At 40.5% G+C, this 12315-nt stretch overlaps 1 protein-coding gene across 1 annotated transcript; it reads left to right on the top strand.

Annotated features, from left to right (window-relative positions):
* The first annotated feature begins 4045 nt into the window (after window positions 1–4045).
* On the top strand, window positions 4046–10551 carry LOC115206323 (14-3-3 protein gamma-2-like). Its single transcript, XM_029773124.1, has 2 exons — window positions 4046–4307; window positions 9872–10551. Exons 1-2 carry the CDS (start codon window positions 4221–4223, stop codon window positions 10529–10531), a joined length of 747 nt encoding a protein of 248 aa, XP_029628984.1. The 5' UTR covers window positions 4046–4220; the 3' UTR covers window positions 10532–10551.
* Window positions 10552–12315: the final 1764 nt, after the last annotated feature.

Genomic DNA, 12315 nt, shown 5'->3' with positions numbered 1-12315 from the left:
TTGAAACTGTGGGGGAACCCCAATAAGTTCTTCAAAGAACCCCTTTTAAAGGATCCTCGAGAACGTTTCCAATAACCTTTTGGGGTACATTTTTGAACTACCCCCCCTCCCCTGTTATTATTATTAATAATACTGACAATACACACAATAACACAATATTTTAGTTCTGTGTTTATTATGATTTTAGTGGCAAAGCAGAACAAAAAAAAATCTAATATGAGGCAAACCCAGCAGAAACCCAAACCCAGCGGGTATATCCTCTGGCATGTTGATGTTAATGTGTTGATGTTCTCTGTATCCATATCAATAATGATTTAGCAGAGAATGGTGATCGAACAGGTTTCCTGTTATATTCATCAGAGGTGTAGGGAGGGGGAAGTCTGTGAATCCCAAAAAATAGTAATTATACAGATGATTAACAAAACATCCACAACAGTATTCATACCTTGTTTTCTGTGGTAAATGTGAATGAAAAAAAATCTATTTTGCTAATGGTTTTCATACATATACCTTGTCCATAATGTAGAGGCCTATGGAATTTTCATTAAAGAGGTAAGGGAGGAGGATGGTACATGTGATCTGCATAACATACCTATACCAATTGACATACTTTTGTATGCCTCCTTGTCTGTATACCTGCAGACACAGACACAAAAGGGAACAGTTCAGTCATTTGCACCCAATACAGCTAGCCTTCAACATATTCTTATAGCCTACAGTACATATTCTTAACTCTTTGTTGATTGATTTCTATTGAATTGTGTCTATTTTCTGTTTTAGAAAGATTTGCATAAATATGTTAAGATTGATATTTCTTTATGATGATACTATCTATTTAGTTCATGGTGTTACGCGGAGCAGGTGAACCCAAGAGCAGACAGACGAGGAGATTGGGATAAGGTATTTATTGAAAAGCAGGGGAAAGATGGGCTGCAGGCCAGGGGAAGCTTGGGTGGGTTGCAGGAAGCCAGGTTCTGAGGTTGAGGCTGGAGCGAGGGGAGTTGGGGCTGGGTAAGCAGGTCCGGAGCGGAATCCAAGGAAGCAGTGGAGTGGGGGTTCTGGGAAAGGTGCCAGGATTGACGAGATGTGGGACTGGAGACAGGGACCAGAGTCAGAGCGGACAGAACTGTAGCGGAGAGAAAACAGTGTCAGGCATGGGAAAACAGGCACAACTTGAAAACACGATCTATGCATGAGCCAATGACTAAAACACAGACTGACTGATCAGAGGCTACGATCTGGCAGCGTGGAAGTGGCAGGGCTGAGTATTTGTAGATGTCTTGATTATGGAACAGGTTGCAGCCGGTTGGGGATCTGCTCTGACTCCAGCACACCTGTCTCCACTCACACAATCACATACACCCACAGAGAGAGAGAGAGGGAGAGAGCACTGGGGAGTGGCGGCAGGTCAAGGAGACACAGGATGAGCAGTAGGGGGCGTGGCAGGAGCAGATGTAACACATGGGGCTCCCAAGTAGGCTCCGAGTCGAGCAGCGGTCTAAGACACTGCATCTCAGTACAAGATGCGTCACTACAGCCCCTGGTTTGATTCCAGGCTGTATCATCATCCGGGTGTCACAGGGGTTGTTGAATGGAGACCAAGACGCAGCGTGTATAGTGCTCGTTCTGTTTCTTTAATGAATACACTTAAACAAAATAACAAAACGACCAACAGTCCCTTCAGGTGCTCTGGACTAAACAGAAACAACCACCCACAAAACCCCATGAAAAACAGGCTGCCTAAGTATGGCTTCCAATCAGAGACAACGATAGACAGCTGCCTCTGATTGGAAACCATACCTGGCCACAACATAGAAAATGACAACATAGAATGAAACTCTAGACAAGCCACATAGAAAACAGAAAACCCAAAACACATAGACAAAACACCCCTTGTCACGCCCTGACCAATCTACTGGGGGAAAATGACCTCATACCAGGGTCAGGACGTGACACCGGGGTAGGCCGTCTTTTAACTAACTTGCCTAGTTAAATAAAGGTTAAGTAAAAAAATGTAATCATACAAGAGACAAACCTTATCTTAAATTGAGGAGATCTTTATTACATTTTTCAGTTAAGTGCCTGCACCTGCTGTCCTTTCATATTCAAATCCAAATGTTTCAGTTGGGCAGTTAGGTTCCTGAAAGAACCCCCATCAACTAAGGAGGTTCCTCGATGAACCCCACCTCCTATGGGGTTCCTGGAAGAACCTTTTGGGGGGCATTTTCAGAACTTTGAGGATCTTAGAAGAACCGTTGTTGAACCCCTAATATTTACAGTGTAAGCCAAACTGCTTTTCAGTATTTGTTTGCATGCATAAATAACTAGGCTACTACTTTTAGCATTTGCATTATTTTGTTAAAACAGCTGTGTGTACGGGTGCATTCACATAGGCTGTTTGTAATAGGTGAATTACCCTATCTTGTAGCCTATATTCATTACCAAAACGGCCCCATGTCACAAGGATTTGTACATAATTCCTGGAAGCTGAAAATGTCCCAGTTCTTCCATGGCTTGCATACTCACCAGACATGTCACCCATTGAGCATGTTTGGGATGCTCTGGTTTGACGTGTACGACAGCGTGTTCCAGTTCCTACAAAATCCAGAAACTTTTCACTGCCATTGAAGAGGAGTGGGACAACATTCCACAGGCCACAACCAACTGCCTGATCAACTCTATGCGAAGGAGAGGCATGAAGCAAATGGTGGTCACACCAGATACTGACTGGTTTTCTGATCCATGCTCCTACCTTTTTTTAAGGTATCTGTAACCAACAGATGCATATCTGTATTCCCAGTCATGTGAAATCCATGGATTAGGGCCAAATGAATTCCATTCAATTGACTGATATCCTTACATGAACTGTAACTCACTAAAATCATTTAAATTGTTTCATGTTGCATTTATGTTTTTGTTGTGTGTATTTGATTTATAATTTTAGGATCCCTTTAAGTATAAAAAAATATATATACAAAAATGATTTGATGAAACATTGAATTTGGCTGCTATTAGCCCTTAGAAGGGAAAGAAAAGGGAAAGGGGATACCATGGAGGGGTCATAGACACAGCCAATGCAAAAACAGACATATTTTTATGGGGATTATTTTATTATGCTAATTCTGCAGAATGCATGTTCGCCATTCTCCCCAATACAACAATACATGCAGGACTGCTTTCCAGCTAATATTGAGACTTGTGTGACTGACAAACACATACTATCTGCACCTACAGTACTCTGAAACTATGTCAATATGCCACTTAGGTTGAATTTTCCCTTAATCATGCATTAATGTCAATGGGAAGTTAGGATTCACCCCTAAGTGATTCGCAAATGTAATGAGTTAGCACAGGCCGTGATGATTCGTCCATCCTTTGCACTGAGTCATGATGTAATACCATGCTGTATCAGCAGAGGGGGTTCTGAATGACTCATTGGATTGGTGCTGCTGGACTAAATGTACAGAAAGCAGGGGGTCCTTTCTCCATCACTCCATCTCCCTGCATAAACTTGATTTTAATGCACTGGCATTGTGTGTGATATAGTGCACTACTTGGTGTCCAAAACGGAGCACTATATAGGGAATAGGGTCCCATTTGGGACTTCCAATACCCATTGAATATTAATAAGGATATCTGACCTTTCAGAAATGTTTGGCAAGACTTCCGTTGCAAGGATAGTATCTGATTTTCTCAGAGGAAACAGGCAGCACAATCAAGTTGTGGCACTAGCATATGATAAATAGTTGTATTAAGCTTATCTTGCCAGGAGAGGTCAGCCTTTGCATTGGTAACTGTGATTGGTTAGTTCAGTGACAGGTGTCAGGTAGAGGTAAGGTTGAGCTGGGGTGTGGACATGAAGTTAAGGTTAGGTTTAGAGTCACTAAGGATACCTATTGGACTCAATTTCCCACATAGCCATTGCTTGCCTAGTGGGAATGAAACAGGAAATCTGATTCGCTCTCATCCCACATATGCGGGACCTCTGGATTCCCATGTAAGGACTGTTTCATCAGCAGCAAGACACCCACCTTTCTGAGTGATGACGCAGTCCGGGGAAAGTGTGAGGAACGAGAAAGGGGGTCCCGTCGGCACTAGCACAGACTGCACAGAACAGCTGCAGCCTAGGTTCACATAGAGTTTCACAGCATTGCGAGTAGTACACATATCATTTCATCCCAAAACCTATAGAATAACGTTCACACTAACCAAATATTAAAATGGTTGATCGCGAGCAGCTGGTGCAGAAAGCCAGGCTGGCTGAACAGGCTGAAAGGTATGATGATATGGCAGCTGCCATGAAATCGGTAAGTCACTCCTCCAAAACCATTGCATGTGAATTGACTGTATGAATAAGGTATGTGATATGGTGTTCAATAAAACATTGAATTCTCTACAATGTAATTCTAATAAATATGAATTATCTCTATTTAGGTATTTGATTGCATTCCCGGGAGATTTTTCATGGATGTGATGTGTATAGAAATACAGCAACACTAGCCTACACCATTCAGAATATCACGTCTGTTTCATAGGGCTCAATCTCTGTTTATTTATAACGAATAAAATAGCCAAAATGTGGAGCTCAAACGTTCAAGAAAGGCAATCAATATTTGCTATCGAATGCTCCTTGGGCAGTGCTTGGGCGGTGCCTGTCTCGTGCCTTTAAAAGAAATACAGTGGAGTAATATTACCACCAAATGTATTCGGAGGCACCAAAGAACATTGATTTCTCTGTCAAACGTGTCCCTCATATTACATTTGATAAATGTTCTATGCCACTGGGCACAGACGTAAATTCAACGTCTACTCCACGTTGGTTTTAACATAATTTCATATAAATGACGTAGAAACAACTTTGATTCAACCAGTGTATGCCCAGTGGGATTTAATATCCCCATATGATTTATTAAAGTCAGATCGTTAAGAATTTGGTCTTTAGGGTAGTGCCATGTGAGGTTGCTCAAATATTGATTGATTCTTCCTGTAATATCTAGATTTAATTAAATAATAACCTAGTAAAAATGGTCATATATTTTAAATACATTTTTGTAAGTTAAATGTGTCCTCTATTGATAATATATATACAGTACCAGTCAAAAGTTTGGACACACCTACTCATTCCAGGGTTTTTCTTTATTTTTTATTATTTTCTACATGGAACGATGTAATAACCAAAAAAGTGTTTAACAAATACATATATTTGAGATTATTCAAAGTAGCCACCCTTTGCCTTGATGACAGCTTTGTTCACTCTTGGCATTCTCTCAACCAGCTTCATGAGGTAGTCACCCGGAATGCATTTCAATTAACAGGTGTGCCTTGTTAAAAGGTAATTTGTGGAATTTCTTTCCTTCTTAATGCGTTTGAACCAATGTGTTGTAACAAGGTAGGGGTGGTATACAGAAGATTTGGTAAAAGACCAAGTCCATATTATGGCAAAAAACACTCAAATAAGCAAAGAGAAACGACAGTCCATCATTACTTTAAGAAATGAAGATCAGTCAATCCGGAATATTTCAAGAGCTTTGAAGGTTTTTCACGTGCAGTCTCAAAACCCATCAAGCGCTATGATGAAACTGGCTCTCATGAGGACCGCCACAGGAAAGGAAGACCCAGAATTACCTCTGCTGCAGAGGATAAGTTCATTACAGTTACCAGCCTCAGAAATTGCAGCCCAAATAAATGCTTCACAGAGTTCAAGTAACAGACACATCTCAACATCAACTGTTCAGAGGAGACTGTGTGAATCAGGCCTTCATGGTTGAATTGCTGCAAAGAAACCACTACTAAAGGAGACCACTAAGAAGAAGAGAATTGCTTGGGCCAAGAAACACGGGCAATGGACATTAGACTGGTGGAAATCTGTCCTTTGGTCTGATGAGTCCAAATTTGCGATTTTTGGTTCCAACCGCCGTGTCTTTGTGAGACGCAGAGTAGGTGAACGGATGATCTCTGCATGTGTGGTTCCAACCGTGAAGCATGGAGGAGCAGGTGTGGGGGTGCATTGCTGGTGATATATTAAGAATTCAAGGCACACTTAACCAGCATGGCTACCACAGCATTCTGCAGCGATTCACCATCCCATCTGGTTTGCGCTTAGTGGGACTATCATTGGTTTTCCAACAGGACAATGACCCAACACACCTCCAGGCTGTGTAAGGGCTATTTGACCAAGAAGGAGAGTGATGGAGTGCTGCATCAGATGACCTGGCCTCCATAATCACCTGACCTCAACCCAATTGAGATGGTTTGGGATGAGTTGGACTGCAGAGTGAAGGAAAAACAGCCAACAAGTAGTAAAAATACAGAAAACCCCTTGAATAAGTAGGTGTGTCCAAACTTTTGACTGGTACTGTATATCTGTTCATATAGGCTACAGATGTTCTCTGGATGAGGATCTATTCCTGCATAAATGGTTATTCAGTTTCCAGCTCTTTACACAAAACAAATGTAGGAGGCAGCATAATTCTCTCTAGAATGTTCTGTATTTTGTCATATTGCAGTGAGTCAATGATCAGATTGGATATTGATCATTTTGTGTTCAGTTGTTGAGCTACATTAAGTTACATTATCATTCTGCAATGCACCTGTATGTTGCATTGTATGTCACTGTCAACGTGTGCAGTAGCGTCTAGACATGCTGTATGTCTGGATATGGTTGAGCTGTGTGTTCTTTTAAAGCAATTTTAATGAAATATAGGTTATTGTTTGGTTTATTGATACAGGTCTCACACTGTGAAAAATGCATTGTCATTAGGCCCTAAACCTATATGCCCAGTCTCCTCCAATCATTATGTAGCCTAGCCTAGTGCTTTAGTATTAAAACTGTACTCAACAACTTTTTTTTCTAACTGTAATGAAATTAAATCTTAACCATTATTATTACTTCCTAGTAATACTTTGTCTCATCGCCTGCATAATTTAGATATCTTTCCCCTGCAGATTTCTTGTTGCAAGCAATGGCATTTTAGTGATGTGTGCCTGTAGGATTCCTTTCCCTTTAAGCAATCTGCTGTGTCAGTGCATGCAGTCAGTACTAGGCCTTTTGCAGTGTAGTGGTGTGTACTCGTACCCCTCTCCAATGGGAAATCCCTTGCCACTGCAGCCAGGGTTCTCTTGATGGCAGGAAAAAGCAATGAGAAGTATACTTTTATGTTCTGATCTCACCTTGTACAGTACAATATTATCCTGCATACATGTTTGCATTGGTTCCTTAATGCATCAATGCAGTAAGGTGCAACTATAAGCAGTGCTGCTTTGTCAGTGAATGCATTGAATGTCATTGAAGACATTTCTTTATTTTTATTATGTCATGTATTTACAGTAGCATAATGTGTTCAGGATAGTCGTGACAGATTTTTACCCAGCCCATCAATAATTGTACAGCTTGGCAATTAGGTATTCAGATCAGTATGGTAGGCTGCCTCTCTTCAGTTATATTCACTGATATCAGCATTTTGGTACAATGATGATTCACTGACAAGAAATGCGTATGATGAGCTTTTCCAATATCACTTGAGGTCTTTTGCACTCTGTCCATTAGGTTTCTCACGGATCCATTACAATCAGATGGAGTAACAATTAGATAGCATAACATTAGCTTAGTAATGCATTTGAGCTGTGAATTGTATGTTCTTGCATTTCAAGCTGGGAAGGAAAAAGGCCTGTTTAGAAATATTCTGTCATCCATGCACACGATGGCTGTGACGTCACCTATCAGCCGCATTCTTTCCGCTCCTCTATCAGGCTGGGAGGGTAATGTCACATCAGCTCACCAGAAAGGAGCAACGTTAGCTTCTCAATGAGAGAGAGCACTTTGCTAGAATGGGCCACCCATTAAGCTGTATTTCCTCTGTAGCCTTTTGCTGTCTGCATCTTCCCTCTCTATAGTTCTAATCTAGATAATCTAATTATTTTGCAGATATTGATTTAGGTGGATATAAATACGTGTGTTTTATCAATGTAAGGTTATCTGGAAGTGGATTGGAAGTGATATTGATCGTCTCAGGTCTTTTCAGTTGCTCTTAATGTGATTCAACACAGATATGGGGGTTGTTCCATAAAATGTGTCTTTTGCATCCCTTTGATATTTTAATTATAAATGTTGCACCAATATTGCATTTTAAAAGCAAGTTATATTAAATGAAATGCCCTTTAATATAGACCACATGAATAATTCAATGAATTAGATTTTTAACATGAATAAAGATTCAGCATTTTGACATGTCCCTCTGTGCACTGTCTGTGACTTCCAGGAAGACTTTAACCTACTTAACCCCAGAATTTCAGCATTATTGTAAAGCCCTAGTTATTTTGTTGTTTTGAAAAAGTCCTTTCTGAATATTATTCTTTATTTCATGTGATTATTGATTCATTTTAAGGTAAAAACAACAAGATCCTGCCCTTCATTTTAAGGTCTACCCTATTCCTTTAAAGAAATGTGATCAAAAGAAACAAATCAAATATTGTTTCACATTCTTCGTAGACAACAGGTGTAGACTAACAGTGAAATGCTTACTAACGGGTCCTTTTCCAATAATGCAGAGTCAAATAGATTATATAAAATAAACATTGAACTTCTAATAGTCAAATCATAGTGTAAAAGCAGGTGAGCTGGTTCTACTCTTTTTGGCCATTTTCAGGTGTTTTGTGGTGGAAAACTGAGTGGGTCGAGCAGAACACGTCAACAGTGTTACCCATAGACAGACTGGAAATGTTTTAACAATTTAGTTTTTTTAACCTTGCATTCAATTGCCCCTTCCTGTTGCACACAAACTTCCATTTCACCCTGTCAAAAGGGAATTTATGGCTGATTTAAGATGTCAGCTGTGTTACGGTCAACCCTGTTACTTTATTTGACTTTTTTATTTAACCTCTTGAGATTTTAAAACATGTTTATTTTATTATGTTAAACATGGGATCTTTGACAATGTCAAAAGAAGGTGAAGTCGGACCTTTTTTTTCACCAAGTTAGACATCTCAAAAGGCACCGAATTGTTAGAATGACCCAGGTAAGATACTGTATATGTGACATTGGTGTGTGGGTTCGTTATAATAAGTCTTGAGAATATTTAATGTTACTTATTGTAATTTGCTACGTAATGTCTTTAAGTCAGACACTAAATACCTTGTAGGTTAGTAGAACGAAGTGTAGCATTTAGACCAAGTCAGGATATACAACGTTAAAAGTTCAAAGGTTACTGATCAGTTGTGCTTTTTACTGTACACTCTTTGACATTCCCAGGATGAACACGTTACCTCCCACCTTGTACGTATAGAGTCAAGCAGTAGGTTCAAAGCATGTCCAGGGTGACAGCATTACATGGGGTTTTAGACAGGTGAAAAGGTCAGTTTTAAGCAGAGGAGAAGGTCAGGGAGACACGTGAACTGCCTGTGCGATGGACTGACCGTCTACACTTACACTGCAGCTGCCTCTGGATTCCTCGTGGGAACATAACTACCTCCAACCCTCTGCCCCCTCTCCAGTCCCAACCCCCACTCTCTCTCACTATCTTCAATCTGGTTCTCCACTTGCGAGCATTAGCTGTCCACGTGGCAGTTTGATCTACTGGTGCACTAAGTGAGCTGATTGCCATGGAAACTAATTGAATCTTGCTCATTCCCAATGCAGTGCTGTGTGTGCATCCAGTTTGTATTCTAACAGATCATACTGTACAGTAGATATGATAGGTGTGATACTGTATAGGGTTGTGACATGCTCTGATATGATTTCATGTAAAACCATACCTTCTGTACGTGATATTGTTGAAAAATAACTGTTTACATTCATGAATGCATAACCTAGGGGGTTATTGGCTGTCTTACACAGGATAGTGCATTTATGACCACTGCTCTGTCCCCTCCCCAGGTAACAGAGCTGAATGAGGCCCTATCTAACGAGGAGAGGAACCTCCTATCTGTGGCCTATAAGAATGTGGTGGGGGCCCGCCGTTCCTCTTGGAGGGTGATATCTAGCATCGAGCAGAAGACCTCTTCAGATGGAAATGAGAAAAAGATTGAAATGGTTCGGGCCTACAGAGAGAAGATTGAGAAGGAGCTGGAGGCTGTGTGTCAGGACGTGCTCAACCTGCTGGATAACTACCTGATCAAGAACTGCAACGAGACGCAGCACGAGAGCAAGGTGTTTTACCTGAAGATGAAGGGCGACTACTACCGCTACCTGGCCGAGGTGGCCACGGGCGAGAAGAGGGCCACCGTCATCGAGTCATCAGAGAAGGCTTACAACGAGGCCCATGAGATCAGCAAAGAGCACATGCAGCCCACCCACCCCATCCGCCTCGGCTTGGCCCTCAACTACTCTGTGTTTTACTACGAGATCCAGAATGCCCCTGAGCAGGCCTGTCATCTGGCCAAGACCGCCTTCGATGACGCTATTGCTGAGCTGGACACCCTGAACGAGGACTCCTACAAAGACTCAACTCTCATCATGCAGCTGCTCCGAGACAACTTAACACTGTGGACAAGTGACCAGCAGGATGATGAGGGAGGGGAGGGCAACAAAGATTAATAAACCACACTTAGAAAAAAGATATAATGAAGGGCCGGTGGGCTTTGGCAGGCGCTTTTGCTGATGATCGTACCACAGCAGCAGTTCTTTATTTTTCCATGTGTTAAAAGAAAATAATCAACAGAAAGGTGAGAGGGGAGGTTACATATATATGTATATATATGTATATATGGTTGAAAGGGCCTCCGTCTTCTTGATTTTCTCTTTGACATTTGCCAAAACCACTGAAATGTCAGTCAATCCTGAAGTGGTTGTTTTTGGATTGGTTTGGCAGTCTCACACTGGCATAGGGACTGGTGTCGTACCAAGGGAAGCTGCTTAGTTAGGTTTATGCATGATAGAGATGCAGACACTTGAGGAAGGGGGGAAGTTTGCAAATAGTTTGCAATGGTTCCAGTACTAGCAACTCAGTCACTTTTCAACCTCATATTCATTATCTCAGCACCAAACCAGTGTCTACTTATGTGAAAACAGCGCGTTTCTATGATCTGTGGTTAAAAAGACAAGGTCCTAAAAAATGCTTCTGTGACATCACCGGGTAGGATTTCTAGCCAGAGATGGTCTTTTCTTGCTCCCCACGTCACCGCAAATCTCAGTGTTTGAAAATCTATTTTTTGTTGTTGTGAATTTGAACATGAATTATGCCCCTATTTAAGATTACTCTGTTTTTTGCACCCAATAGGTCTATGTCCTCATTGTGGTTTTACAGACGTGTTTAATACATCTTATTTACACACTTTATTAGAATATTTATGAAATGCATATTGTTATATTTGGTAGCACTTTTATTTGTTTTTCCTTGGCCTCCAACCCCTTTCGATTCGTGGAACGTATGTGGGTGGGGCTAGGTCTAAATAAGGGTGCACATTTTTTTTAAACTCACAAAAGCTCTGACGAAGGCCGTGAAGCCGATGCGTAAGCTTATTAAAGATCAGTGATACTATCGAGCAGTGTGCGGTTTCCTTTTTCATTCAAAAGATCATTCACTGTTTTTAAAATGTTGAAACTTTTGATGTCATCGGGTAGAACATTTTAATGCTATTTTTTTTTTCTTCTACAAAACATACAAATGCGCCGTTTTCACATATGTAGACAACAATATCGTTTAGTGCTGGAGATAATGAATATGATGTTTGAAAAGTTGCAGTGTTGCCCTTTTAAGATATCACTCACTCTTGAAGGGAGTGCAGGACAGCCAAGAAAATGCAAATAGTATTCATCTGACCAAATCAACTAGAAAAAGTCAAATGCAGATGTTTTGTTAAAATGTTGGATGTTCATTGTAAAGTTAATACCAATCATGGCAATGAGGTAAGGATAAAATACCTATCAATTTACTCTTTCACATGACTTCTAGTTTTTTAGGAATATTGGGCATTAAATCCATTGTGACTGTCCTCTGACTGCTCTCAGTATGATACTGGAACCAAAGCTTAACCTCCAATAGAGTCTATCTAAAGGCAGAGACAGTTTAAAACAGAGACGTTATGTTAAAGCAGCTGCAGAGTTTGTGGTTTACTTCTGTGTTTTATTAAATGCACTTGCCTACTATACTGTTTCTTCAGTGTAAGATGATTACTACAATAATATCGATTATTCAGTATTGTGCATGCTGGTGAAGTATTTAAACATACAGTAGCTTGACTTTATTAACTTATACTGTGGGTGTTAAGTATTCATATGATTGAGAAAACATAGGCTTTGTCTGATTATTTCTTATTTATAACTGATTCTTATTTTGTTATTATTTGCTATATCAAAATGTTGATCGTAAAAATGGACAT

Source organism: Salmo trutta, chromosome 13 (genome assembly GCF_901001165.1).
Source record: "Salmo trutta chromosome 13, fSalTru1.1, whole genome shotgun sequence".
NCBI lineage: Eukaryota > Metazoa > Chordata > Actinopteri > Salmoniformes > Salmonidae > Salmo > Salmo trutta.
This window is presented reverse-complemented; position numbering and strand designations above follow the sequence as displayed.

What these genes read in the sequence shown, in the direction of transcription:
- LOC115206323 (XM_029773124.1), top strand. Translation starts at nt 4,221, where the DNA reads ATGGTTGATCGCGAGCAGCTGGTGCAGAAAGCCAGGCTGGCTGAACAG. An exon ending in TGGCAGCTGCCATGAAATCG is followed by an intron (nt 4,308 to 9,871) that starts GTAAGTCACTCC and finishes TCCCCTCCCCAG; the next exon opens with GTAACAGAGCTGAATGAGGC.